Raw genomic sequence first — 24901 nt, 5'->3', positions numbered from 1 at the left:
CAAGGATAATAACAAAGTGTTATTAATGAAGCTGTTGTGGAGAATGTGGCAACTTCCCTCTTCTCTTTGAGTTCGTTTTCTTTGTGGGAAATATAGAAAAGATAGGATTTTTGGGGGTCCCAAGGAAAGAGTTGTCAACTGTTCTTTTCTTTGGAAAGGCCTCAGTTCTGTTTTTTCAGAGTTTTGCTCTGGGATTGGTTGGGATGTAGGAAATGGGAAGTCTATCAGTTTCTGGAATGACATCTGGATTGGTGGTAAATCCTTATTAGAGGTGTGTAATTCCCTGCCGCCTAATAATATCCGTAATTGGAGGATTGCTGAGGTGGTGGATTCTGAGGGGGATTGGATTTGGTCTAAATTCGACTCTTTTCTCAGTCTGGATATGCTCTTGAGGATTAGAGGGGTTAAGATAAGTAATAAGCAGGAAGATAAGGATAGTCATTGTTGGGCGTTGACAAAAAACGGGGCTTATACCTGTAAGTCTGCCTTTGAGGCCTTCAATCAAAATGGGGCGGGTTCCCATTCTGAAGTCTGGAAGCTTATTTGGGCTTTAAAAATTCCCTACCGTATCAGGAGCTTTCTATGTCTTGGTGTCAAGGATAGGTTACTTACTAATGCAGATAGAAATAGACGGCATCTGGTGGATTTTGGTACTTGTAGCAGATGCAGAGGGCATGTGGAAACAATTTGTCATGCTCTTAGGGATTGTACTAGGAGTAAAGAGGTGTGGATGAAAGTTCTTCCTCACCATTTGCTTTCGACTTTCTTGGCCCACTCTGATCTTGACTGGTTTGCTGATGGAGTTAGTGGGAAGTTGTTGGCTGACCTTCACTAGTACAGAATTGGCCTATGACCACGGTCGTTTACCGTGATTAGCCACGGTTGTTCGACCGTGGCCAAAGGGGGGCGTGGCAAATGCTTGGCATCTTTAGCCACGGTCGTTCGACCGTGGCCAAAGGGGCATTAGAGTCGGTTTTTACGTATAACCGACTCTAATGCCCTATATTTTGGCCACGGTTGTTACAAAAAACCGTGGCTAAAAGGGTCTTTAGCCACGGTCTTTCGTAACAACCGACCCTAATGCTCTGATCATTAGAGTCGGTTGTAGAAGAACTGTGGCTAATGATAAGAGCATTAGAGTCGGTTGTTACAACAACCAACTCCAATGCTCTGATCATTAGAGTCAGTTGTTCTGCAATCGTGACTAATGTCAATTATATTAGAATCTTATGCTATTGTTTTTAACAATTTACTCTATTTTTTTTTTGGAATTATTGTAAGATTTGTTATCCTCAAGTCGTTTACCGTAATCGAAATTGATCCTGATGTATAACTGAAATTAAATGCAAAATCAATAAAAATGTACATAGGTAATTAATTAACCTGCTATATATATATAATTAATCCGTGTTACATATCAAAAAAATTCTAAAAAGAGCAATTATACAATTGAGTTGATTTGTGTATACCCGATTCCAGGAATTCTAACTTCATATCTATTTTTGTAAATCATAACAGCCAACTACATTAGCCTATCAAAAATGTGCTGTCCTTCTAAGTAGCTGCTGCCAAAAGCTGTCCAGGAAATAACTTCGGATGTTAAAAGCTTTAATTCTTTAGAAAGCTCTATTTCTTTCTCTTTATTTTGTCTCCACCTATCAAGCATCATCTCTACACTTGCAATCATTGCTAGAATCATTCCCTATTCAATTAATCATAATAAAAAGAGTCATAAAAGTGATTTGTTTTCAGGCAATTAACTAAATTGAGTCCAAAATATGAGATACATACCTTCAAGGAGTCAGAATGGAAAGAATGATTGGATAATTTTCGAAGTCTAGACCATTTTTCTCCTACAGTTGTTACAAGTCCATCCCCTAAGAACTTCTGAATGAAAAGATCTGGTTTTCTTTTGGTGAACATTCCACCTTTGTTGTTCAAAATCTCTTTAACTAGCTCAACTTCTGTCACTGTCATTTGAGCTTGAGGACCTCGCCAACTCAGGAAATTCATCCCTGATATATGCACAATTCAATTACTCCATTTGATACATACAGATCGACAAAAATAGCTAGTGTTTCAACCAACTGTGCTTACCATAAAGCTTGTTCCAGGCATAAATGTGAGGCAGTACTTTGGGAAGCACTTCGAGGTGCAATAGATGTTGGATAGGTCCTTTAATTCCCATAGTCAAAATCTCTTTTTACTGTTTCAATGGAAGAATCTGTAAGGAGGCCCTTTGATTCCTTGAGACCTCATCATAGACTGTATTCGAATCAGATTCCACCACTACACATGACAGAATCATCAAACACACACTACTGCACATATTGACGCATAGATCATCATATTTCCAATTTTTCAGTACTGCTTATCAGCTACAGATTGAATAAAGGTTACAATAGCTACATGCTCAATGGAGTGTCATATATTAACAACAGCTTCCTTGAATTACAAAAAGGTTGTTCTGAGGTTTGAATCGTGACAATTAGGCCAGAAGTCACAGGGTGGTCTTACAGTCCTATCAAGCCTTAGTTCATCATCAGTTTGTGCAAAACAACAAAAGAACAAATAAGCTGTGCACCTACGAGATATAAGAAACCAAAACCAAACTGAATTTGGACCATTCAAACAGTGATATATCTACACTTATTGATGTTTTATGTTCTAAGTATAGTCCAAAATCAATTAGTTCTGAATCAGAGTAGAATTTCTCTTCCTCCTCCGTATAACTAAATAAGTATTTTAAATCATAGTTGTTTTAGTCCCTCAACTTCTTCAACACCTTTGAAGACATTGTACGCAAAGAATACTTTTTGCATATAATTATATGGTTTTTGACACAACAAGTAACTGAAAAAAAAAATTAATTATGATTTTCCTAATTGGTTCATTCTCCTTGCTAGCCGATTCCCGAGCTCTTGAATAGGGTTTGCAAATCTTAAAGCATGGAAGGCCACCTATAATTCACACAGCACAAAGAAGCAGAAGTAAGATAGTGATTTTAGTGTTAAACTACTCAAGTCAGAGCTGATTACACTTAATTTCTGGCTGCCAATCTAACCTTGCACCGAAGTTTCTGCAGATCAGGTGGAAGGTTCTTGGATAGCTTAGAGGCTAGCCCCTTTAATACAAGAAGACCTTCTTCATTCAGCTACACAAATTATAGAAAGATCCTTAGCAATCTGATTAGGGATGTCAACAGAAATCACAACAACACGATACCTGACATGTTTATTATTTTTGTATCATTTATGTCATACATAAATAAGCATATGTGAAATATATAGCCACATAAAAGGATTATGAACCCCTAAATCCGAATTTTCCCCCTTGGTTACCTTTCTGGATAACTTGGCTCAGAGCTATAAAGGTGAAACATCCATAGGAATTTGGTTTTCAACAGACTGTCTGGACATCAAATGAGTTGAAGGAAGTGCTGATACAATGCGTACATCTGCTCGCAAAATCCTCTTGAAATGTTCCGCATTGAAAATGTCAGAGAATTCACTGCAATTTATCACAACATATATAGACTCATCATATCATACTCTAGTAACAAAGTTTTCCATTAAGAACTCAAGAAAATGTCACTTAACATGAAAGATAGCAGACTATGTTAACAGCAAAAGAATGTCTACGGAAAACATTAGTTAATGAAACGGACACTAAGGGAAACACTCAATCAGAAGAGGGAGCATTAATTGAGTAAAGATTTGAGTTTTGTACCTCTCATCGCCCCAAATCAAATTAATCTGCAAAATTAGCAAAACCAAAGCTGCTTCAAGAATTCTAGAAATAACAACAGCATCAACAATCTGATTCCTCTGATGATTCAATCCTCCTGAAGCTACAACCACCAAGAATCTCTTCCTCTCCTTGGAAATCGAAGCAGATGCTTTTCTATATTTGATACTGAAATCCAAACGTGGTTTGAATCCTTCTCCATCAGGCTGCTGCCAGAATTCCCTCTCCTCTTTCGATAAATTCCCGCTAATCCTTTGAATCAGTAACAGAAACATCATACTACTTCCCAGTCCAGGCTCATCGTTTATATTTACAGAAGACAACTCCGAAGAAATCGAAGCTAAAAGAAACTGTGAATGCGACTTAGAATAAGGCAATTGAAAGTTTTAGAGTAACAAGATTCACTGCCAAGAGATGCCACGATTAGAAATCAATAAACCATAAGATTTTGCATGCCATATTCATCATCGGACACAATAACTCTTTGTAAGCAGAAAATACTGAGTTAACACTATTTTATTGCTTGATATGAGTCTAAATTTATTGAGACTGAAAATTTAACAATGGGAACTGAATAAGTAGAAACAAATGTTAAGGTTCATCTCCATCCTAATCAAGCAGCAGATTTAAAAAAACATGTGAGACGTAGAGCGCTTGATGCGCCAGTTAGGAGAACCGAAGAGTGGCAAAGGGATGTAGTGGTGAGGGGTAGGGGAAGACCTAAGCAAACTTGGAGGAGGGTGATCGAGAGTGATATGAGTTTATTGGGAATTGAGGAAAATATGGTAGTGGATAGGACGGAGTGGAGGGAGCGAATCTGTGTCGCTGACACGACTTGATTTTCACGGTTTTATATGATGGTTCATGTTAGCCGACCCCGAATCATTTCGGGACTAAGGCTTTGTTGTTGTTGTTGTTGTAAAAGAAGCAAACAGTTGATCATGTGGATAAATGAAAACTGTACAGCTCCCAAAATATCAACGACGAAAACCATACGGCTCCCAAAATCTCAATTAAGATAAATATGCATTTCATGTGGCAACTAATATGTTGAATCATTTTCTCTATTCCATAGAAATAAAGATTCAAAAGAGGTTGCCCTAAGCAAAAAGACACAGAGGAGATGCATAAAACAAAAGGCATGTGCTTTTATTCTCCTATACAGCTTTAATTGAAGTGCCAATCAGAAATTGAGCAAATAAAATTTAGCAATGTCAGGACAAGATATAAAAAGAACTAAATCAAGCCTCACTCACTTGCTCCTCTTCCTTTGCCATATGATGGATCAGGATGTCTGAAGGGCTTCCGTGCAAGATGCTAATTCCCTTGGGAAACTTTCATCATTTTGCACGTAAGAACTAAGCAGCTCAGATAATTGATCAAAAATATTTCTTTCCCCCTCATGTTCTAGTGAATATGCATGCGCCACATTCTTGACACATATGTCAAGAGCTGCAAAAATAACCTGCACAAAATATTAAGTTCTCATACGTACTATATATATATATATATATATATATATATATATATATCAGGATATGAGAAGGTAAGGATGGAAATGAAGCAATTTCAGTCAAAAAGAGTAATGATTAAGATACTACAGACACACTTAATCTTAACTACTCTATGGAGATAATTTCTAGGAGTTTGAAAATGTCTATCTTTTCAAAAGCAACAAGCAGATGAAAAGGTACCTGTCATGTATTAGATGATAAGTTCTAAATTTTGTAACACAAGGAAATAATCACTTGCACAAAGCATACTTCTGCTTAGTTGTGTTTACAAATTCTAATAATCAAATGGACGTAAAAAAAATACAGAGAATATTAAAAGTTCCCCCAACAGCTAATCGATCATCTCAAAACAGGTCTCATTTCAACTAAGCTATATGTTCAAGAAAAGGAATATAATCACTGGGTCATCCAGTTCTTCAGTATCCTCCTCATAACAGGAAGGAAGGAATATATGTTAAAAAAAAGGAATGAATTCCATGGAAACATCTGAACTCAGAAATGTGCAGTGAAAGAAGAATACTCACTTCTTGACCGATCTCAATTGACTTTGGCACCAGTAGAGTCGGGAGCTTTCTCTTCTTCTTCCTCACAATCAAGAAGCTCCTCCTTGCAAGCATCATCGTCTCTTGTTTCTCCCATAGTTCTAGAAACATAAAAAAATAAATCTCAAATCAGTGATTCAGAAACACAACGAGCTCCATTCGTAATATCTGAAAACCCGTTATATCTTTGAAAATAACTTCAAAAGGAGTTGGAGTTATATAAGAATGTATAATTAACACCAAGTAAAATGAAGAATCAAGTAGAATGGTGCTAAGCATACATGATGAAATAGAAGTTGAAATCAACAAATTAGGGTTGAGGAGTTTACAAAGCAAAAGAGTTAGCAAACTTAAAGAAATAAGAAGCGATTTTGAAAGAGATGAGACAAAGGGCTGCGACTACAATGAAGACAAAGGTCACGATTTAGGTCATCTTATATAACCCAGAACCAAACCCATAACGAACAAAACCCAGAAACCTAGAACAGAAGCAAAGCTTCGAAACCCAGAAAACCAGAACAGAAACAAAGGATCGAAACAAAGGACAGAAAAAACGATCAAAACCTAAACTCAGAACATGAATGGTAGAATCAATAGGCACGGTTTGTATACGGCATTGCAAACGATTTTATAAATGAAACCTAAACTCAAACGGTAGAATCAAATGCAGAAAACCCACGTTAATCACTTACCTTTATTAGACTCGGAACACGAATGAAGCACACCAACAACACACGGACGAACTTCAAACTCGCACTCAGAGCATCCATATGGATCTAGAAGAAAAGGGACATGTTTCGCGTAAAGGAGGAGAACTGCTATTATCTAGGTTGCGCAAAGGAGAGAAAGAGAAAGGGGGATCTTCAATCGGCACTGTTCGTATACGGATCTTCAATAGGCACGGTTCGTATATGGATATTTAGAGTCGGTTTTTTAATTAACCGACTCTAAAGAGTAATTCGCGTCGGTTTTCAATGAACCGACGCCATTAACCCCAGTAATTGGGGTCGGTTTTACCTAAACCGATGCCAATTACTGGCTTATTAGTCTCGGTTTATATTTAAACCGATGCTAATTATTGGGTTATTAGTCTCGGTTTAAAAAGAACCGACACTAATGACCATCTAAACCGCGCATCATTTTTAAAAATCACATTTAGAGTCGGTTTTTTAAAAAATCGACCTCAATGCTCTAATTATTTGAGTCGGTTTTTTAAATAACCGACCCCAATTACCTATAGCCACGGTTTTGTAAACAACCGTAGCTAATGAGGCGTGGCCATAGGCCCTTTCTGTACTAGTGCTTGAGCATGGTGATATTTTCTTTGCTATTGTCTGCCACCAGATTTGGAGTTGGAGGAACGAGGAGATTTTTGAAAAGAAAACTGTTATTCTTTCTAATTTGAGAGAGTTCTTCTCGGGAAAATTATCTAATATTATTGATAGCTTCAAAGGAGATGCACTTGCTAGATCTACCCAAAAGAAGATTTTTCACCTCCTTGACTGGTGTAGGCCTAGGGAAGGGGTGGTGAAATTAAATACGGATGGTTCGTGCCTTAAAGACGGTAAAATTTCTACAGGAGGTGTTCTAAGGGATGATGGGGGTGCTTGGCTGTCTAGGTTTGTTCAGAATCTGGGCTTGGGTTCGTCCTTTTTGGCTGAGCTTTGAGGGATTTTTTCTGGCCTTAGACTGGCCAAGAGTATGGGGTTGAAAAAGTTGCTTGTAGAATCTGACAACTTCGAGGCCATCAAAATGATCTCCGATAAAAAAAAAACTATTTGTTTAAATAGCCAAAATTTAATCAAAGGTATTAGAAGGCTTTGTTCTTCCTTTGACCTCATCAGTTTCAGCCATGTCTTCAAAACCGGATAGCGGATCGTTTGGCGGCTGCCAAGTATGAGATGATGTTGGGCGTCACAACTTTATCTTCTCCTCCTGATTTTTTATCTTCTCTTTTTTTGGAAAATGTTATGAGGGTTAGCTTTCCTAGACTAATCCCCGGTTAATTTTTTGTTTTGTTTTTTTTTTCTTTCCTGTTCCTACCAAAAAAAACTTAATGATAATTTAATAAATAAACGTAAACATGAAGAGTATATATTAGTTACTCTTCACCACTAAAAATTACTTATAGTATTAAATTTAAAAAGTGTATTAATAATCTCTAATAAATATTCAACACCAATAACCTAATCTAAGCTTTATAAAGTGACAATCACAAAAACGATGTCGCGACGAAAGTAAGATCCGACGCTTGTCACGCATTCCAAGTAACGTGTCCGTACTTGTTTCCTTTATTGGAAAATGATACACCGAGTGACGACAGAGAAACTTTTTATTTATTTTCTTTTCCCCCTCCTTGTAAAGTTTGACTGGCCAAATCTGTGGACAGCACTTTTATAAATCTTATGTTCTTTTTCTTTTTTGAAGTTAATAAATCTAATGCTCTATTCGAAAAAATAAATAAATCAAAGATTGATGAGAATTATGTCGGTTGAATTGAAATAACAAAAAGAATGGAGAAAATATAGGATACTAGTACGAAGTAAAAGTTTGAAAAATCACCATAATTTATGGAAAATTTGTTTGATTTCAATAATTCTGTTATAACAGAAGGTAACATAAGAAAATAAGTAGTAATTTGAATTAGCCTCCGCACACCAAATTCCTAATACTGTTATGACAAAACCTGGTACTCCTGCTACAAGTACAATACATCTGGTTCAATAAAAAAAAATTCAAGTCAATTTCATAATCTTCTTAATTATTATTCCATTTCTAAAGGATATATTTATTTTACTAAGATATTTCTATAAATAATTTGGAAATACACTTACAAGATTGTGAATATCGAAAATAAAGATATTGTATCCATAAATGTGTAGATCCTTACAAAAGCTACAAATGTGAATTGATTTTACGTTTCCAAACGCATGTAAAGTAAAAGCAAAGTTGTGCTTAATTCGATATCGGATTGATGTTGAAGCGGGATAAATGATAGCTATTTGGGGCTAATCCATGGTTGAAGATCTTCGTATCTGTCAAGAGTTTATAGACTTTGAGTCTGTATTTATGCTCTGGCTTGATTGATTGAAACTGTAAAATCTCTCCGTCTAAATGATTGAGCAAAAAAACTTAACTTATTGATAATAATATTAATGCAGAATCAATGACTAAAAAATAAAGGATCTTGGAGAAAAAATAGGATCATGTGATAAATCCTCTTGGCGATTAACTTTGCGATCGTCGTTCAGTCTCCCAATGGAGACCCTTCAGCCGCCCGTCTTCGGCCGGCCGCCGGCTGACCCCCCAAATCCGTTTTCTTCTGATCCACAGAGGCCTTCATGGTCGAGATTGAATCCTGGTGTGGAGCCACCACGTAGGAACTGGAGAGACCTATTGCTGAATAAAGAAGTGCTACGGGATTCCAAGGTTCGTGAAAACCTTTGTGAGAATGGGAAAGTGGTGATTACTGTTGATGAGGCGAATCCTTTATACCCAAAGGTATCGCTTGACTCATCCCTGAAACAACAATTAACAACTCAATGGAATAGTGCCCTAATCATTAAGCTGCTTGGGAGAAAGCTGGGCTATATTGCCTTGCACAAGAAGGTATCGGATTTGTGGAAGCCGATTGCCAACTTTAAGATGATGGAAGTTGGGAATGGTTTTCATGTTGTTAAATTTGATGACCCCTTGGACAGAGAGCATGTAATACTGGATGGACCTTGGATTGTTCAAGGAAATTATCTGACAGTTCGTACCTGGTCCCCCACGTTTTCTCCTTCAGACTCCCTGATTGAATCTACCCTTGTGTGGCTTAGGTTCCCTCAAATACCATTGTTCTATTATAATCAAGATGTTCTTTTGGCTATTGTCGAAGCTATTGGAAAGCCTATTAAGGTCGACGATAACACGGCCTTTGCTGATCGTGGTAAGTTTGCAAGGGTCTGCGTTGAGATTAGCCTGCTGAAACCCCATATTGCTTGTTTTGATCTTGATGGGATGGAGTAGAGAGTAGAATATGAAGGTTTACATACCGTGTGTACTGGCTGCGGTCGTTATGGTCATCTTAGACAGGTTTGCTCCTGGCCTAGTGTCAATGAAGTTTTGTGCACAAGAGTGACATGAGCTGAGAGTGATACAATAGAGCAGACTAAGAAGCCTATAATGGATCCTATGATTGAAGGAAACAATAGTGAGTCAATTCCGATTCCTGCTGCTACTATTTCAAGTCGGGAGGAGCATGAGTATGGACCTTGGATGGCTGTGCCCCGAAGGAAGCAAGCTTCTCGTGTCAGAGCCCCTTTTAAGCCTCTTGCTGTTGACCCTGGGAATGTTGATGTGAATCCCTTTGAGGGAGTCCATTCGGATTGGGGCAAGAGTAAGGAAATTGGTAGCAAGGTCTTTGCTAGCTCGGGGCTAAATGAGGCTGCTGCGAGTCGAAACAAGAAAGGGAAGAGGTTGAATGTGGTTAGAAGTAGTAGCTCTTTTATGAGCAAGAAATCTTTTGGGGACTTGGCTGGTCCTGAGTCGAATGAGGCTAAGAAGGCTTTTAAGTTGGCTCCACCTGGCTTTGATGCAAGGAAAAATAAAGGTAAACTGATTCGGTTGCAGTCGGATGCTGGGGGACAGACTAGCGGCCTCCATTCTAGTCAAAGTGAATGTTTAGCTACTGGTAGGATATCTGGGGAGTTAGAGAACATGGAAGGAGTTGTGGAAGAGAGGTTGCACCTCTCTAGATAAGCGTTGTTGGTGTTCTTTACTTCTCTTTTTGTTTTTCCTTTAATGCATTTTGTCATTTGGAATTGCTTTGGCGCTGGAGGAAGGGTCTTCCAGAGGTTAGGGGTGCACATGGTCGATTAACCAGTCCATTAAGCTTAATTCGGTCGGTTAACCATGTGATCGGTTTTTTAAAATCACTAACCATACACTAGTCCACTTAATTCGGTTAACCATTAATCGGTTAACCAATTATTTCGGTCGGTTAACCTTTTATTTCGGTTTCTAACCATTAGTAACTAAAAATAAAAATAATTAAATAATTCTAATTGTTATTGTGAGTGGGATAATGGATCAGTAGCGAGTTGGAGATTAATGGCAAAAAGAGAGATATGCGTGCATTGTGTATGTGTGAACTATGCACTAGAGAGTGAATGAGGTGGAGAAATGGTAGTAGAAACTAAAAAATATGAACCAAATAAAAATAAAAATAAGATTCAATTTTAATTTAGAAACTTATTTTTATTTTCATCCTATTTTTATTTTTATTTGGTTAATATTTTTTTGATAATCTCGTGCATTGTGTATGTTGTTTATGTTGGATAAGTTTCTGCTGCAAAATTGGATGAGATAAACGCTAGAATTGGATAAGTTTCTTATTTCTATTTTGATAATCTCGGGCATTGTGTATGTTGTTTATTATATGATTTAAGTATCTTATTGTTTTATCTTTATTTTTTTGTTACGAGATTATCTTTATTTTGAAAGTTCGTTTTTCGTATGTTCTTTCCTTTTTCTTCAACAAACATCACTAAGTATATAGTTAATTAGATAAGTATAATTAATTATTTAACTAATTAATAATTAATATAGTTGGATAATATATAATTATATAAATATAAATAAATATATTCTTATTTTTTAATATTTAATTAAGATTCGGTCGGTTTCGGTTAACCGCGGTTTTTGGAATAAGAAAACCGTAACCGTAACCATTAACCATTATTTTTAAAATTAAAAACCATATACTAGTCCATCGGTTTTGGTTAACCTTATTTTCGGTTTGGTTTTTCGGTTTTTCGGATTTTCGGATTTTTATGTGCACCCCTACCAGAGGTCGCTGTTTCATCTTATTAGGACCCATCGTCCTTCTATTGTTGTTCTTCTTGAACCTAGGATTCTTGGCTCACGTGCTGACCAAATTCGGAAAGGTATGGGGTTTACTTCTATAGAGATTGTGGAAACTGATGGCTTCAGGGGAGGGATTTGGATGTTCTGGGACGTTGCTGATGTGCTAGTTGATGTTCAGTACAAAAATTACCAGTTTATTCATGCATGTGTCACTATCCTGGTTGGTAGCTCAAACGAAGTTAAGTTTGAGCTTACTGCTGTTTACGTAAGACCCCAAGGCGCTGCTAAGAGTCAGTTTATGGCCGATATGGTGAGTGTGAAGTCCTTTGTTAGACTTCCCTGGGTTATTGCAGGAGACTTCAACTGTATTAAATCCGCTGAGGAAAAATTATGAGGCTCAAGTGTTTCTTCTTCTCGTTGTGCTTCTTTTTCTAATTGGATTAACTCTCTCTCTCTCCAGCTCATTGATGTGGGGTTTGTTGGCCCTAATTTTACTTGGTTCCGCGGGTGCTCCCCTCGCACTCGTGTTGCCTGTAGGTTGGATCGGGCTCTGTGTGATTCTGGATGGAGGCATTTGTTTCCTAACGGGATTGTTCGGCATCTCCCGAGACACAACTCTGACCACACGCCTATTTTGATTGATGTAATGGATGGTAGCCCGAGGCGTAGCCGCACTCCGTTTAGATTTCAGGCTGCTTGGGTTGAACACACTGGTTTTGCTGCTGTCCTTAGAGATAACTGGGATGGGTCGAATGGGTTGGTTAAGGGCCTCCAGCATCTGTCTTCTAGTCTACAGAATTGGAACTCTAACACTTTTGGTAATATCTTCTATAGAAAGAAAAGGCTTATGGCTCGTCTTGATGGTGTTCAAAAAAGGTTGTGTCAGGTTAATGAGGGAGGGCTGTTTAAATTGGAAAGACGATTGTCTAATGAGTTGTCGGCGGTTCTTCTACAGGAGGAACTTCTTTGGTTCCAGAAATCGCGTGTTCAATGGATTAAATGTGGTGATCGGAACTCCAGGTTTTTTCATACTTCGACCTTGATCCGTAGGAGGAGAAATCGCATTGATGGTCTTCAAGATATTGGGGATGAGTGGATTTGGGATGATAGTCGTCTGAAGCAGCTGGAAGTTAGCTACTTTCAGGGGGTGTACACGGATGACGTGAGGGGTAGACCAAAGCTCAGGACTTGTCAGAGTTTTCCGAATTGGAACGCTACGACCATTGATGGTCTGAACAGGCTGTTTTCTACTGAGGATGTCAGGAGAGCAATTTTTGCTATGCCCCCTTTTAAAGCACTTGGTAAAGATGGGTTCCAGGCTTTTATCTACCAGAAGTTCTGGGACATCCTTGGGCCCACTGCTTGCACTTGTGCTCTGAAGGCGCTCAATTCGGGAGTTTTGGAGGAGGGTTTGAACACAACCCTGATTACCCTTATTCCTAAAGTGGCCAATCCTGTTAACCTGACCCAATTCCGGCCCATTAGCTTGTGTAACATGCTGTATAAGGCCATCACTAAATGCTTAGTTCTGAGATTAAAAGAACACCTCCAGTATCTCATTGGCCCGTGTCAGAGTAGTTTTGTTCCGGGTAGGCAGATTTCTGATAATGTTATTCTTGTGCAAGAGGTTGTGCATTCCCTTAAACGAAGATCAGGTAGAATGGGAGTCATGATCCTTAAGCTTGATCTAGAGAAAGCTTATGACCGCATTAATTGGGATTTCCTCCGTGATACGCTGGTGCTTCTTAATATTCCTCCTCATTGGGTGGACTTGATTATGACTTGTGTTTCCACTCCGCGTATGTCAGTTCTATAGAATGGAGAAGAGTCTCAGGAGTTCATCCCGAACCGTGGTCTTCGTCAAGGGGATCCTCTGTCCCCTTATTTGTTTGTGCTTTGTATTGAGCGACTGAGCCATCTTATTGGTGATGCCATTGGGAATGGGAGCTGGAAGCTGATACAGGTGTCTAGAAGAGGTCCTAAGCTCTCTCATTTGATGTTTGCTGATAATATCGTGCTGATGGCGCAGGCGTCGGTAGATCAGGCCATCACGATGAAAGATGTCCTGGATGGTTTTTGTATTACTTCAGGGCAGTGTGTTAGCTTCTCCAAATCGAGGGTCTCCTTCTCCTCTAATGTTCCGGAGTGGGTTGCTTCTAGGATTTGCGCGGTGTTTCAAGTGGCACCAATTACGAACCTGGGTAAGTATCTGGGAGTTTTTCTCTTCCATAAATGTGTGGATCGCAGTGACTTTCAGCATGTAGTGGACAGAGTGCAGAACAGGCTGAATGGGTGGAAGAGTCATTGTCTATCCCTTGCTGGTAGAACCACCCTGATTCGCTCTATTGCCTCCTCTATTCCTTCTTACATTATGTAGATGACGATTATGCCGATAAATGTGTGTCGCCTTTTGGATCGTTTGAATCGTCAATTTTTATGGGGTAGTGTGGGTAGCAGGCGTAAAATTCACCTTGTCCGATGGGACATTGTGTGTCGGCCAATATATTGGGGTGGCCTGGGAATTCGCCCCACACGAGAGTTTAATTTGGCTATGGTGGCGAAGCTTGGTTTGAGGTCAATCATTGAAGATTCGACCCTTTGGGTTCAAGTTTTGAGGAACAGGTATATGAGAGGTACGTCTGATCTTAAGGAGATTCGTGCTAAGCAAAATTCTAGTAATGTTTGGAAGAGCATTGTGCAGGGTTCAGTTTTATTGAATCATGGGCTTGAAAGGCTCGTCGGGAATGGTACTTCAACGAAATTCTGGACTGATAGATGGGTGGGGGATAACACTCTTGAGAAAAATTGTATTTCAGTGATTCCTGAGACTGTTAGAGGTAGATCTATTGCTTCCTATTGGAGGAGGGAAGGGGGCTAGGATTGGGAGATGCTTCATGGTCTGATTTCGAGCTCTACTTTGCTTCATCTGGCATCAATGGTCGTTTTTCCTTGTGACGAGCAGCAAGATTCCTAGAGGTGGCGGCTCACTAGTTTAAGTATGTTTAGCGTCAAATCTGTGTTTAGTTTAACCCAAGTCAATGGGAGGGATTTGATGCAAACTAAGAATTGGAAGATGATTTGGAATTTGCAAATCCTAGAGAGATTGAAATACTTTATTTGGTTACTGATGTATGAAGCTGTTTTGGTTAATGCGGTTCGGATGGCGAGACATCTGAGCGAGTCTGATGTGTGCTTAGCGTGCGGTTCGTCGGAGTCATTATTGCATGTTTTGAGGGACTGCAGTGAGGCTGTGGGGCTTTGGCGGATCCTGATACCTGCTGCGGATTGGATTGAGTTTTGCGATGCTGATCTTAGTTCTTGGCTGTTAGCTGGTCTTAGTAAAAAAAGGGAATTGGCGTGGCATAGGCTGGAGTACCGTGTTTGTCTACACCATCTGGTGGCTGTGGCAGTGGAGATGCTCGGCGGTGTTCGATCTGGATATTGCTATTTGTCGAAATAAGCTGGAATTTGTATATGGTAAAGCTGGGGAATGTCAGAAAGCCTTTTTAGATGAGCAGCGCATGAGAAATAGAAGTATAAGGACTGTCATGGTTGGTTGGAAGCCCCCGTCGAAGGGCTGGATCAAGGTGAATAGTGATGGCGCTTGTAAGGGAGCCCCGGGTCCGGCGGCTGCAGGGGGCGTTGCTCGGAATGACAATGGAGTTTGGGTAGAAGGGTTCGCTGTTAACTTAGGTATTTGCAGTGATGTGCTTGCGGAGCTATGGGGTCTGTACTTCGGGTTGAAGTTTGCTTGGGATAGACATTTCCGTAGAGTTGTATTCAAAATGGACTCACTTGTGGTTGTGGATTTGGTGAAGAATGGTAAGGATCATAGGCATAGGTTCTTTTGGCTGATTGATGAGTGTCAAAGATTGTTAAGACAGGATTGGGAAGAGGTTAGGTTGATTCATGTTCTCCGTGAAGGTAACCGTGCCGCGGACTGGATGGCGAATTATGTAGGAAGTTTACCCCTGGGTCTTCACGAGTGTGAGGTGCCCCCTGCAGGCATCCTGGATATCTTATTTTCTGATATTTGTGGTACTTGTCTTCTTAGGATGACTAGTATCACTTAGCTTGTTCTTTGTTGTGCTCCGGGGTTTCGTCCCCTCCATTAAGAAAAAAAAAAATGACTGAAAAATGAGAAAGGAACTTAGAATGATAATCATGAAAAAACATGATTTATAATTGAAATAAACTTCATTGTAAGTATAATGTTTCAATACCTCTTTAATTATTTTCTTTAATATATCTTAAACTTCAGTAAACAACTATTGTGTGAAACTTAACAATTGAAACGATTACACCTAGCAAATACTAAAAAAGATTGAAATTTACAAATCTTTATTTTAATTATTTTGAAAAAAAGAAAACATAGATAAGGTAACGAGAGGCGTAAAACAACATAATTGAGAACAAAATAATTACTACATATGAAAAAACAAACAATTACCTTTAGAAACATAACAATTTCCTATAATTTTTTACACATTTCCTTTTCCCGATTTAAGCTGTCAATGTCTCTTGTATTTCCATCGATACCAAAGTCCAAATTCTCCAAATTCTTGAAGAAAATACTATTCATACAGCTTATCAATGGAAATTGCTCCTAAATAAATCTGAATCTCCTAGTGAAGTAAAAACAAAATTATAAGACTATATTATTTGAGTAAAAACAAAATTATAGAGTATATTGTAAGAGTGTGAAGAACACAACTAATACATAATCAAAATTAAAGGTCGAAGAGGTTTTTGATTTTCGGTGTCCAATGAGTATAATGGTGGAATACTATCATGTTTTATATGTATGTTTATTTGTGAGTTTTAGATTTCATTCCCTTTGTGATTTTTCATCTTCTTGTAACTTTTTCTTCTATTATTTTAATTAATGAGTTAGTAATTGGAAATAAATAATGTGTTAATATAGAATATTATTTCAATTGACAATAAATAATGTGCTAATGTAGAATATTATTTTATTTTTTTTACTCTTAGGGTGCCAACTCATCCAAAAAACATGTAAAAACACTTCTTCTAAATTCTCTCTGTTTCCGCTATATACAGTAGTATAGATAATATAGATTACAATTATGATTTTCAAGCTCATCAAATTTCATGTAAAAAGTTCTATTCTATTTTTTTTATAGTTTGTCTGATTCCTCGGTTAGAGACTCGTTAGGTACCCTTTAAATGGATCATCTCTCAATTAAAGTTTTATATGTACGCTAAGACTCGAACTTGAGATTCTGTTATATTCTTAGGAACCTATAGAATAGCTACTCTGAGGGCAAATGTTGTATGAGGCGGACTGCATCCTGAGGCCCAACTAATCAAAGCCCAAAGTTTAGCCGTCCATTTCATGAAACACCAATGAACGCTCCTCTTGACGGACAGAGAAGATTGAAAATGGAAGCAGAGCTTGCGGAGCTGGAGCAAGTCCAAACCGTTATTCTCCAGCGAATACACAACCTAGAACGCCGTGTCCTTCCTTGCAACACCTCCTCTACTCCTCTTCCACTCTCCTCTCCCACCCCAAACCACGACTCCGATGAACGCTTCGTCGATGATGTTGAAGCTCGCCTCTCCTCCATTCTCCGCTCCAATGCCGTCGATGATTTCGTTTTCAAAAGAGTTCCTTCTGATTACTATGAATGGTCTCTCGAGACTCGAAGGGAAGTTCTCTCTGCTTCCTCAGTCGATCATCTCTGCAAAAGCATTGTTCTGGTTTGTCATTTTACATTGTGAAGCATAACTATAAGATATTGTTTCTTGATTATTCTGTGTTTTGAGTTTTATTCACTACTGACTAGTATATGCCTAATCAATCATGTTTGATATTTGCAAACTTTTGACGAGTAAGAAATATTTATATAGTTGAATCCTGGAGTTTCGAGATGAGCACGGCCAATTATGTTCCGTATTCAAGGATTTGATTTTTCACAAATAGAATTTGTATCTGTAAACTAAGTATTAGTGATACATGGAGACAGTAGTTTTATGGAGAGAGAACCGTAAAATGAATTAAAATGAGTAATGTATTGTTATAATTATGTTGCTTTTGTGGCATAGAACTGTTGAGAGAGCTTGTGGCTATTCGTTTTATTAAATGCTGATTTTTTCTTTATGATGTTATGGTCTTGTATATGGCAACCTGGTGAATTGTGTGTCCTAGATCAGTTCAAAACATGTTACTTGTTGGGTCATGGCAACTGAAATTTCAAAATTCTAGTTTAAATTTTGAAGAGAGCCCATCAAATAATCAACTGGATTGACATCTAAACTAGAGAGAGAGAGAGAGACTGGAACTATAAAGAGTGTCTAGAAGTGACTACAAGTTGTGCAGGGTGCTTTCACTCTTTAGTTTTTACTTTGTGAGGCTATGCGAAAATATTTTGATTTTGACTAGATTGACTACAACAAAACAAAGGGAAAATGATGCACAATCAATGACATAAGGAGAAGAGATCTCAAGTTCATTACCTATCATTGGTGAAAAAAATTGTTTGAATTTCACATTCTATTTTATCAGTTAATCTCTTACCACTTTAGGTGTGCATTTCGGCCGGAAAATTATCCTTGGTATAGTCAAGTGAGGGAACAGTATGTGAAGATTGGCTGCATTATAGCTTTATATGTGTTTTCATCCATGAATTATTATAAGTTTTTATTTTGAATCTAAAATTCTGTTTTCCTGCATACTCTAGCTTATATGATAAAAAAATTACAATCCTGTATCTTTACCACATGGTACAAGTGTTGCAAAATATTGTCCAATTCATTTCTGTGAGAATAGCGTCACAGTGTTGGAACGGTATTTGCAAGTCTTGTATCACTTACTGGCAAAAAGTCGAAGTCTTGATATCTCAAGTCCCAAACCATGAGTTTGGAATTGCTATTTTTCCTTTCCATTTTAAGCTAAAGTTCTTTTGGTTTCTTTAAGGTGAATACACAGGCTCCATCTAATGTTACTGACTGTAGTGACCGCAATTATTCAAAGTATTACATTGTTGTTGTTCAGGTACCTTAAGTTTCTTATATTTTATGACTTATAGATTTATATCCAATAAGATGCCACGGAAACTTATATTTGGGCATCTGCTTTTATGCAGTACACTGCCCGATTCAATGCTGAAACTGTTAAAAACTATTTGTATGCACTCAATGATGGCAAGATAGCAAAAAAGAAATTCAACTGTGAGTTCTTACTTAACCATTTTATGATGAAACATTTGATACAAATTCGCTGTGTTCTTGAACTAGGGCAGTTGTATTACCAAGACATCCTTTCGTCCTTTTTGGACCTTCATAAACAGTGATACATTCCTTCAATACAAGCCTTATTAGGCACTAAATCAACATAGAAAAACAGAGATATATTTTGCCAATAGTTTATCTATTTCACAATTTTCACGTTTTCCAATTAGCATGCTATTCCTTCATGAATGTGTAAGATTGTAGGGGAATCTGTTGCAAGAAATTTGGATTTGTTTCTTTCTCTCCCTTAGGAGCTGACAAGAATCGTAAATAAATTTGTACCTCATGCAATAGAATGATTTACTTATTGATGGGCATAGCCAACTGTTAGTTGAATACTCAGCTGCAATGAGAACATATACACATGATCTGTGTAGGAAGGGAAGTGTCAGTTGTTATGTATGACCATGACCTGTAACCAATGAAGCACCGATACTTCTAAGAGGTCAACGTACGCGTATCCGATACTCTGAGGATGGAGATACGGTGGGATACGTACAAGTATCCCCTTTTTTTCTTTTGCTTTTTTAATTAGGGGACATGCAGGGATACGCTGGGATACTTCGGGGATACTTTTCATAATTAATTAGTTAAATTGTAGGTTTTTTTAAAAAAAAAAACTTTAAAAAATATAAGGATTATATAACAAATTAAATAAAGTAATATCAACCCACCACCCATTAACAAATTAAAAAACTTTAAAAATATAAGGATTCTATGACTTATTAGTTAATATTATAGATGCTATTTGTGGTTTTATAATGACTTTAGGAATGTGATTTGTGCTTTATATATTTATGTATCTTTTAAATTTTTCATTACAAATGATATATATATATATATATATATTATTAATTATATATAAAATTTGCCGTACCCGTATCTCATCTTTTTTAGAAATGCCGTTTGCCATAAGCATACGTGTACCCGTACCTGTATCCGTGCTTCATAGCCTGTAACATTCCTGAAAATTTGTGCTCAAATATGGAAGCCATAGCTGAAGTGACTGCCCTATAGTCTATCCACAACAAAAAAATTACCTCTGTATAATGAGGAGCAGAGCACAAAAGGCTTGCAAAATGAATATGAGAATGAAGAGGAAATGCTACATTATTGCTTGAACACAATCCTCATCCTAATTTTAGCTGCACCATTTCTTTGTAGTTCTTTTCTTTTTCATTTGCAGGCTTGAAAGAAAAGGCTGAAAACATCAAATGACTAACCTTTTTAACAATGCAGTGAGGCTTGCTCCTGAGGAGACATCTGCCAAGTTGACTGGATATGAGCATAATGCTGTAACATGTATTGGCTTGAAAACAGACATTCCGGTAAATATGCTTATTTCAAGTATCTAAGAAATATCTGCATATTCTGTGATCCTTGCTGGCATATTGATCTGTTAATTTTTTTTCTTTCACATTACTTTAGTGGTAATGCTATGTTGCTATTGTATCTTTTTTGATGTTCAACATTTCGGAAGCTATAACTTTTTCAGTTTGTGTCAGTAATTTTAGAAAGGAAGAATGTTATTCATTTCTAAAGTATGATTCAATTTCCAGAAAAGAGAATTTGGATGGGGGTTACTGATTACATTAAGAAATATTGGATCTGGTATTCTAAACTTATGACCTTATTAAGATGGTCCTGTATATGGGTTTATAGCCTTTGCTGTACACCTATGTTGCACGGAAATTCTTCTTCACTAGCAGTTCTTCGTTTCATGTCCGTTTTCGTTTCCATTTCTAGCTATAGTTTTTCAGAAATAACTTTTTCCGGTGTCCGTTTCCGCTTCGGTTTCATTTTCAGTTCCGTTTCCGTGCAATACAGCTGTACACAGGTATTCTTCACATTGTCTCCAGACAGTTCCACTACAATGCTCTGCCTTGCTTGCAGCAGCATGAACAAGTTGGCCCACGGGATTTAATTGACTTGGCAGATACCTACCATTGTCTTGCTTATTGTTAGTGTGGCTGATTTGTGTACACTAAAAAACTATTGAATGAGATGTTAAGAATTAAGATAATATACTCGACATTTACCTGTATCAGAAATTGTAGGAAGAACCTTTTCTTTTTTCCTTTTAAATATCAAACAACTGCAACGCCAGCTATCTGTGGTCCATCGTTAAATTGGAACTTTTATAATATGGTCCACTGCACAGATGTTCCAAATCAATGGTTTCTGCCAGGTGAGTAAAGAAATCCCCGATTTTTCATTTGGAACTGAGCTACGTGTTTCGATGGAACTTTTTTGCTTGATATGTATGTATGTGTGTGTGACTTGTAAATGTGCATGCATTTGTGTGGTGGACATGAGCAAACATGCATTTAAAAAGAGAAATATGGAAAAGGTGAGAAGTAATTCTGTGAATTATATAGTGATGTTAATTGGCTTAATTAGTATGGTTTGGTGGTCAGGTTATTTTGGATGAAGCAATTGTGAGGCTGAGTCCTGATTTCTTCTGGTTGGGTGGTGGAGACGTAGATCTGAAGCTGGGTATAAGGACCTCAGAATTTATCAACTTTGTTAAACCTTTCATCTTCAGTTGCAGTTCATAATTAACCCTATTGAAACCAACCAGATAAATTCTATTATGGTCCCGGTCTATTGGACCTTAATTATACAACTTTTTTCTTTACACTATTGGTCGGATCTTGGATCCGTCCAGGTGGAACTTCTCATTGAAACAAGAATTGTTGGTCTAAGTCAAAAAGAAAAGGCTGCTGGACCAAGAGATGAGGCATAACATTTGCCATCAAGAGAATTCTGTTCTGGCTTGCAGTAGATCTGTACATGTTGGTTATCTATGTAGATTTGCTTTATAATATGAATATTTAGGATTTTTTGGTTAACATGTAGCTATTTGATTAATTGTTGCTGTTGGTAGTGGGAGATGTTAGCTGATTTTCTTTTTAAAATAATTATAAATAATTGTTTTTAATCGTAATCAAACATTTCTATTTTATTGTTTGAAGAAAAAAAAAAAATTAGGTACAAAATGGATAACCAATCTCAAATCTGTTATATTGTTTTAGACAACCATAACAGAAATTTGTAATAGGTTTCTCATGACAGGTGGCATTTGCGATTACACATTTTAATATTGTCAAAAAAAATTTATGACAACATACGATGTTTGAAAAAAAAAAAAAGCCTGTATGAATTTGGTCATGGTTGGATTTGAGTTAGAATTTTATAGTAGACATTCAAAATATTTCAAAGTTTAAATTTAATAAGTTTAAATTTAATAAGTTTAATAAGTTTATATCTAACGGCGAATGAACAATTTAGTCATTCAGAATTAAGTGAGCACTAATGTCATTATTAAAGTCAAAAATTATTTTTGTCCAATCATTTTGTTCTATTTCATTTTTATTTTAACATATATATATATATATAGCCTATATCAATTTAACTTGTCATTTTTATTAAAAAGTTATGTAGAGTGAGAGGAGATAATATGTTTTATTTCTGCTATTATTTTGAAAATTTTCTTTTCCAATGTTTTTTTTGTTCTAATGAATTATATGACAAAATTGATTCGGACTTTAACAATATTACAAAGGGATGTTTGTTTCAACTTTTTGGAGAAGCTTTTAGCATTTCACTCCAAGCATTGCGCAATGCGCTTACATTAATTAAAGAAGAAAGAAAAATCTTCACCAGGCCCAGATGTGATTCGAACCTATGACCTCCCAAAGTATAGGTAAGCTCTCAACCACTAGGCTAAGAGCTTCACCGCCATTATTCTTTAGTTATTTAAGTTATTTTTATTAATTTATGTGTTACATTTTTTATTTTTATAATTTATTTGTTGATTAATTTAAAATATGTCCCTATTAGAAATTTTACATATCAACACCAACAGTTCATCATAATTTTATCAAATATTAATAATTAGCGGTGTTTGTTTCAGCTTTTTGAAGCAACGTTTAGCGTTTTACTTCGAACCACATCAACTTTTTGGAGCAACGTTTAGGGCCCGTTTGGTTTACCTGCTGTTTACTGTTGCTGTTTGTTGTTTGCTGTTGCTGTTTGCTGTTTGATTATCAGTGTTTGGTAAAACTACGATTGCTTGTTGCTGTTAGTATGTAAAATGACTAATATCGACATATATCAAATAAATATATAAAAATAATTCTAAAATTTATATTTCTAGGGAGAATGGTCAAATTTAACCCTAACTTTTCAAAAGTACAGATTTAGCCCTAATGTATGAAATTGTATAAATTTAACCTAATATTTTCAAGCAAGATCAATTTTAACGTAATATATGAAATTGTATAAAATTAATTTGCTAACATAAAAATTTTAAATGTTATAAATTTACTATTTTTATAACTTTTTAAGAGTTGATGAAAAAAAATTCTAAACCATAAAGAGCAAAAAAAATTAAAAAGAAAAATAAAACAGTGTTTATTTTGTGAAGGGATCAGGGATGAAGTCCCTCGGAAAAAAAAAAAGCTAAGTAGGTAAGGTTTTAAGTAAACATGTAAAAGGATATTTTAGGTTATAAATTTTAAACCGTAGAGGCAATGAGCAAAGGCAGCTAATTGATGCTGTTGCAAACAGCAGCCTATTATTGCTTTGATATAACCACTACCCACGTACTCCATTATCGTCCTAGATAATTGTACACACGTTCAGCACGATCTCTTACCGATAGCTCACAGGTAACTTCCTCCCTTATTCCTATAAATAGGTTTAAGTCTGAAGAGGAGGGCGTTGGCTTTTAGAGAGAGAAAAGAATACTATATTTGACTGTATCTGACTTAAGCATCGGAGCGTTTGTGGGAAGACCGCTTCCCACACTGTAACATGTTCAATCCTCAAGGACGTTCAACCTTCGCCAGGGACTTTCAACCTTCATCCGAAGATGTTCAACCTTCATCCGAAGACGTTCAACCTTCATCCAGGGACGTTCAACCTTCATCCAGGAGGTTCGATCCTCAAGGAACGTCGGCTGTCATCATCCTGATTGGAAGGACCGCCTTCCTTCAGAAGTTCAATGATTGATCTCCCATCTTACAAATTTATTGTTTAGTTCAGGCTACAACAATTGGCGCCGTCTGTGGGAAAAGATAAAAAAGTCATCTATTCTACATCATCTACTTTTCATAATAAAAAAAGATGCCTCCCAAGAAATCTCAAGTTCCACCTTCTCAAGCATCCCATATTCCGGACGAACACGATGCACATCCAACCAACAAAGAAGAACGTGTTAAACACGTTGAAGACCAACACGACCCATCAAGAGTTAATCCACCCACCGTTCCCTTAGCAGACTATGAAGAGTTGAAGAAAAAATTTGAAGAAAACAATAATCAAGAATCCATGTTCAACGAGAAAGAGACAACAAACCTTAAGAAGATGATTGAAAAGGTGCTAGAACAAAAGAAGTTAGTTCCGAGCAATGACGAACAAGCAGCAAGGAAAATTCCCTTTTCGGGAGAGATCATGAATAAACCTCTCCCTCAAAAATTCAAGATGCCCCAACTCGCCACTTATTCTGGAAAGGGTGATCTCTACGATCATATGCAGAGTTATGAAGCGGTAATGCTATTACACGGATGGGAAGACGCCATAATGTGTCGAGCTCACTCTATCAGACCATGCTCGCGCGTGGTTCAATAGCTTAAAGGAAAGCTCCATCTCTAACTTTGATCAATTGAGAAGAGAATTCATAAAAGCATTCATCATCAACACCAGAAGGAAGAAGGATGCGACGTATCTCCTCATAATAAAGCAAGATGAAAAAGAAAGTTTGAAGGACTACATAGAAAGTTTTCGCGTTGCAACTCTGGAGATTCAGGATCTCCAAGCTGGAATGGCAGTTGCAGGAATACTCCAGGGAACGAGATCGCGAGATCTCCAAAAATCTCTTTCTTATGATCAACCCTCAACCTTGGGAGATCTGTTCAGCCGGGCTAATAAGTTCATTCTTTCCGAGGATGTGATGAAGAACATATGGGCGAGGGAAAATCAAGATAGGAAAAG

At 37.2% G+C, this 24901-nt stretch overlaps 2 protein-coding genes across 11 annotated transcripts; one reads left to right on the top strand and one right to left on the bottom strand.

Moving 5' to 3' along the window:
- Positions 1 to 1369: 1369 nt before the first annotated feature.
- LOC136210540 (cytochrome P450 CYP749A22-like) lies at positions 1370 to 6691 on the bottom strand. 9 transcript variants are annotated; one of them, XM_066001838.1, is made up of 9 exons: positions 6496 to 6691; positions 5786 to 5904; positions 5004 to 5241; positions 3730 to 4151; positions 3342 to 3510; positions 3065 to 3154; positions 2098 to 2960; positions 1792 to 2015; positions 1370 to 1702 (listed from the first exon to the last, which is right to left on the bottom strand). In XM_066001838.1, exons 7-9 carry the CDS (start codon positions 2186 to 2188, stop codon positions 1523 to 1525), a joined length of 495 nt encoding a protein of 164 aa, XP_065857910.1. In that variant the 5' UTR covers positions 2189 to 2960; positions 3065 to 3154; positions 3342 to 3510; positions 3730 to 4151; positions 5004 to 5241; positions 5786 to 5904; positions 6496 to 6691; the 3' UTR covers positions 1370 to 1522. The 9 variants fall into 9 exon arrangements, with proteins under 9 accessions (XP_065857910.1, XP_065857916.1, XP_065857908.1 ...); XM_066001844.1 differs by having other exon boundaries at positions 3065 to 3225; positions 5004 to 5212; XM_066001836.1 differs by having other exon boundaries at positions 5004 to 5212.
- Positions 6692 to 17022: 10331 nt separating this feature from the next.
- On the top strand, positions 17023 to 21845 carry LOC136210539 (uncharacterized). 2 transcript variants are annotated; one of them, XM_066001834.1, is made up of 5 exons: positions 17023 to 17374; positions 18591 to 18668; positions 18760 to 18844; positions 20144 to 20232; positions 21322 to 21845. In XM_066001834.1, the coding sequence occupies exons 1-5, from the start codon at positions 17057 to 17059 to the stop codon at positions 21460 to 21462; spliced, it is 711 nt and encodes a 236-aa protein (XP_065857906.1). In that variant the 5' UTR covers positions 17023 to 17056; the 3' UTR covers positions 21463 to 21845. The 2 variants fall into 2 exon arrangements, with proteins under 2 accessions (XP_065857906.1, XP_065857907.1); XM_066001835.1 differs by having other exon boundaries at positions 17298 to 17363.
- Positions 21846 to 24901: the final 3056 nt, after the last annotated feature.

Source organism: Euphorbia lathyris, chromosome 1 (genome assembly GCF_963576675.1).
Source record: "Euphorbia lathyris chromosome 1, ddEupLath1.1, whole genome shotgun sequence".
NCBI classification, from domain to species: domain Eukaryota; kingdom Viridiplantae; phylum Streptophyta; class Magnoliopsida; order Malpighiales; family Euphorbiaceae; genus Euphorbia; species Euphorbia lathyris.
Note: the sequence above shows the minus strand (reverse complement) of the source record. Positions and strands in the feature narration are given on the sequence as shown.

Coding starts and splice junctions, on each gene's coding strand:
- LOC136210540 (XM_066001838.1), bottom strand. CDS start 2,188: ATGGGAATTAAAGGACCTATCCAACATCTATTGCACCTCGAAGTGCTT. Junction 2,016..2,097: donor TGCCTGGAACAAGCTTTATG/GTAAGCACAGTT, acceptor TGCATATATCAG/GGATGAATTTCCTGAGTTGG. Junction 1,703..1,791: donor TCCATTCTGACTCCTTGAAG/GTATGTATCTCA, acceptor TTAATTGAATAG/GGAATGATTCTAGCAATGAT.
- LOC136210539 (XM_066001834.1), top strand. CDS start 17,057: ATGGAAGCAGAGCTTGCGGAGCTGGAGCAAGTCCAAACCGTTATTCTC. Junction 17,375..18,590: donor TCTGCAAAAGCATTGTTCTG/GTTTGTCATTTT, acceptor GGTTTCTTTAAG/GTGAATACACAGGCTCCATC. Junction 20,233..21,321: donor GCTTGAAAACAGACATTCCG/GTAAATATGCTT, acceptor TTTGGTGGTCAG/GTTATTTTGGATGAAGCAAT.